The sequence below is a fragment of the Pyrus communis genome, chromosome 6 (genome assembly GCF_963583255.1).
Source record: "Pyrus communis chromosome 6, drPyrComm1.1, whole genome shotgun sequence".
NCBI classification, from domain to species: Eukaryota; Viridiplantae; Streptophyta; class Magnoliopsida; order Rosales; family Rosaceae; genus Pyrus; species Pyrus communis.
Genome location: NC_084808.1, coordinates 6,357,498 through 6,362,031, shown reverse-complemented (window position 1 = coordinate 6,362,031; position 4,534 = coordinate 6,357,498). Strand labels below are relative to the sequence as shown.

Sequence of the window (4,534 nt, the reverse complement as noted above, 5' to 3'; positions counted from 1 at the left end):
CATGATGGGAGACAGCCAATTCCTCATCAATAAAGTCAGCAACAAGATAACAAATTCAGTACAATATAAATCAAACAAGTCCACATTTATTCAACCTAATTTGGAAAGAACTTGGCTGTTGAAGTCCTACTTACAACCAATCCAGGATGGACACGTGTCCAAGTTTTGATTAAAAAATTCTAAATTTGAACACATGTCCATCCCTGATTGGTTGTAAGCAGAATCGGCCGTTGAATTTACAACAAGCAATCCTAAACCCTAAACGGTTGGATTGTCGAAATTCACTATAAATTGGGCCCCAGAAGGTGCCTCTTTTTGGGATCCCAACGTAAACACGCATACAAATGATATTGAGCAAGGAAAGATTTGAACTCGAAACATCGACTACAAAGAGTATGCTCTTAAACAATAACAAAGCACACCAAGCACGACCGAATTACGCCAAACTCACAAAACGTAAGGAAACCATCACCGAAATGACGTTAATTTTGAGCCAAGAAAACTCATTCATCTGTTTAACATATACAACACTATACTAACCTACATGCCGTGTAATTCGAAATGAATCTGGCAGCATACGAAGTCATGAAATCCCTAAAAAAACTCCTTGTGCTCATACAACATGTAAACACAAGCTTACTTACAAAGCCACTGGTTAAGGGTTCGTAAATAAGTTTGCGAATCTGAGTACTATCTACAACAGATGACAGGCTCGACTCATGTATCAAGCAGCTTCTTCCACCTGGCATACCCAAATATGAGAAAGAAGAGTAACACGGAAAATGCAGTAATACCCCCAACAAAGGGCTCAAATATCCCTTTCTTGGTGTATAATATACAGGGGATGTTCATACCAAATATACCAGATATCAAGGTCTCCACTGCTATCGCAAATGATGCAATGGTCAATGTCAACTGGAGCTGAATGAGTTCGTTTCGTTGGTTATCAAGTTGTATGTTGACATAATCCTCCGTGTCATCGATATACTCCCGCACCTACATCCAATGAACACAACACAAACATGAGCAATATTCAAGGACGGATTAACACAATAACCGATCATGCTTAACATGCACAACTAACTGGTTTCTAAATTACAATTCTTATATACCAATGACAGTGAAATTAGTTCCAACTGGGAACCCACAAGAGGTCCAAAGCCTCCAAATTATTCCAGGAGCAAGTGCAACCACAGAACTTTTATAGAAAATATGCAACATTTAAGAAATCTAACCTAAAATTCATTATCTGGAACTGAATCAAAGTTGATGCAACTGCATTAAAACACAAGCTATTGTTTTGTAAAACGTTAAGTTCTCCAGGACGAGATCCTTTAAGAAGCATTTGTGTAAACTGAACTTAATAGTCAAGTTCTATAGTATAAAGTTGTTATAGTAGGTCATAACAATTAGCACTCACAGATAATATTTTGTTACGGGTTCCATCCAGTTGCATAAAATATGCCTCAAGCAGCATCTCTAGATCTTCTACATCATCGTAATCCATATTGTTACTGTTTACCAAGCTCCCACTTCTGTTAGAACTAAGCCGACGTAAATAGGGTGCGGATATGCTATTTGAAGCAGAACGCCCCAACAAAGCCTCAGGCTGTTGATTCTGCATCCATTTCCTTGTTAAATATAAATGTGCCATATCTTCATTGTCATCTAACAAATGTTCGAGTTCATCCCTCACCTGAAATCAGACAAACACACGCTTTTAACTCAAAAGGAAACAAAAATATAAATATTAAATAGTGGCATACAGATAAAACATGTATGCTAAGTCCCCATTTTATAGAAACTTTTTCTAGCATATTGTCAAATAGTAAAGAGTATCAATTTCTCTTTGTACTCCTGCACAATCTAGAAACAGCTAAAGCCTCAATCCCATGCACCGCACAAATTCAATCCCACGCACCATACAAATTCAATCCCACACCGACAGCTAAGTATAAAAGGATTCTATCAAGTTGCCATGAGAAATGTACATTTTTCAGCTAAACTTGACGCCTCTTCCCTAGCAACAGTCATATAAAGTAAGTTATATGGATGTTGGTTTTGCCACCCCATCAAGTAGAAACAATTTCAAGAGAAGCCCCCTGTTGATCAATTTTCAACATAATAAGACCTAACTCCTGATACGATTCACTTCATATGCACTCAGTTATACAGGCTAACAATGTCAATACTAAAACCAGAACAAGTCTAAAGGAAGCGTGGTAATAAAAATCTCATCAGAAATATCTTATTATTCACCAGAACATGAGGGCTTTCAAAAATTATTCAAACCTTCGTGTCACTTACACATAGGAGGATTTAGAAAATGGAACTCTGTCATCTCAAACATCATAATTTTGATTTCCTAAACCCTTTTATATTTACTTGTGCATTAAACTTAGGCTAAGGTTTGATTTAAAGTTTGGGCCTTAGATGCCAGAAACCTTTGCCATTCTTCATATGGCATGAATGCAGGAAAGTCTATAAAAAGAACAATTGTATTACCATGTGACTTAAAAATATGAAACACAGATAAAGGTAACTCAACAAAACAAGAGTTGATGACAATGGCTCTCAACTGTAATCAAATTATTCAGTGTGTCAAACAACCATAGCATCTAGCCCATACAACCAACCCGATGTAACTAGGCGACCAGAAATATATGCTGACTAAATGTAAAGATGCTTTATTAGTGAATTGAATGGCATTTTACGAGCGCACTACCATTACAAATTTCTATCTTTGATATATTGATGTATCTGTTTGTTCCAGTTCCTAATTCATGAAACATTCTTGAAGCAGATTCTGTTGAGACACTTAATTGGGGTTTATTTATGTCAATCTGGGATTTACTGCTTTATATTCATAGGTGATAGTGTTATATTATTTAAGGCACCAGTGGCTCCAAAAACCTTTTTCAGTTTTCAAAACAAATTGAAATATCACAAAAACTATGAATTGACAAACATTTTAACTCCAAGTTGCGTCAGGTTATTAATTCCCGACATAATTGAAATTAGACATGCAGCATAGCCAATCATCTGAAAAAATATAACAAAGAAAATAATGACAAATGATATCCCTCAAGAAGAAGGGTTAAGCAAACATACCTTCTGTACACGTGCAAGCAAACGCGTAAGAATGCTTTTCAAACTCCTCACAAGTTCAAGGTTCTTGGTGCTAACATTTCTAGCCAGTTCATCTAAAACAGGGTAGGCTTCTCTCTCAAGGTCTGCCACACTAGAATTCAAGTATGTACAGACAACTTCTAATGCAATCTCCAGAACCTGAAACTCAAATGGGAGATCACACTGCACACCTTCAACGGCTTCAGGAACAGGTAACCATTGTTTTCCGCTTGAAACAATCATTCCACTAGCTAGTTCATCAAGTGGACTTGCTTCTTCTATCCTGGATTGCCTTTTCTGAGGAAGTTGTTGCCTTAGCTGATCCACAAACGGAAGAACCTCCTGCTGAAGAGGATCAAGCAACAAAACCTCTTCCGCTGTAACTATAGCCTTTATAAACTCTAAATTAACCACCATGGCCTTCTCCCTAGCTGCAATTGAAATGAGAAAACATATTTCCATTGGTCATCATGGTCTGCTATGGCTACACAATTAAAAAACCAGCAAATAAGGTAACCCTAACCCTAACCCTAATGAGAATTCACATATAAGATAAAAAAGGGGAGGAGGAGGAGGAGGAGGAGTACCAAGGATGCTGGAGGAATGGGAGAAGACAGGGCCGAGAATCCTCAAGTCCCGGGCGGGAATAGCGGCGCGTCGAATAATAGCATTCTTGTCACACTCGACGAGCTCTGATCCGCCAAAGCGGTCAAACCGCATCCAAAGCCTGGCTCCTCCGGCCTTCTTCTTCCCCTTCCCGCCACCGCCGCCAGCAACAACCGCGTTCAGATTATTATTATTTTTGTTGGTATTGGTACTGTTGATATGGACATTGGAGAGGGGAGGAGATCGAAACGGCTGCGGCGGCGAGGGAAAAGGGGAAGGGGGAGGGCCAATGAACTTCTTGGGGGGGCGGCGGCGGATGCTGCTGCTGCGCTTGAAAGAGAAGGGACCCTTCCCCATTTTTGCTTCTCTTTCTCTTCCCGTTTCGTGTGTGTATTTAAGCGAGTCATGGATCTTTTTCTTCCCCTTCTTCTCTCCTTCTCCGACTCCGACTCCGCCTCCTCATCATCCCCAGCCGTTTGCTTCTTTCACGTTCTCTCTCTCAACTCCCAAACACAATTTATTTAGTTTTTAATTGTTTTTCTATATAATAAGGAACGCGAGAATTTTAAGTGTATTTAATTGAGATTACGTGAGTTTTTAATTCTTTTAATGAATTTAGAGATATTCAATTAAGATTTTAAGTGATTTTCTAAAATTCAAGGTATATTTAATTACGATTTTAAAGAAGTTTATAATATTCTATGTATATTCAATTAGAAATTAATTTTAAAGAATTTGAGAAAGTTGAGAAATTAGAAGGAATTAGAGAGATTTCGTAGTTTATTTTAAGCATCCACAA

General features: G+C 38.2%; 1 protein-coding gene across 1 annotated transcript; it reads right to left on the bottom strand.

Moving 5' to 3' along the window:
• Nucleotides 1–576: 576 nt before the first annotated feature.
• On the bottom strand, nt 577–4,188 carry LOC137737726 (magnesium transporter MRS2-4-like). Its single transcript, XM_068477275.1, has 4 exons — nt 3,717–4,188; nt 3,112–3,560; nt 1,421–1,696; nt 577–996 (listed from the first exon to the last, which is right to left on the bottom strand). The coding sequence occupies exons 1-4, from the start codon at nt 4,090–4,092 to the stop codon at nt 718–720; spliced, it is 1,380 nt and encodes a 459-aa protein (XP_068333376.1). The 5' UTR covers nt 4,093–4,188; the 3' UTR covers nt 577–717.
• Between the last annotated feature and the right edge of the window lie 346 nt (nt 4,189–4,534).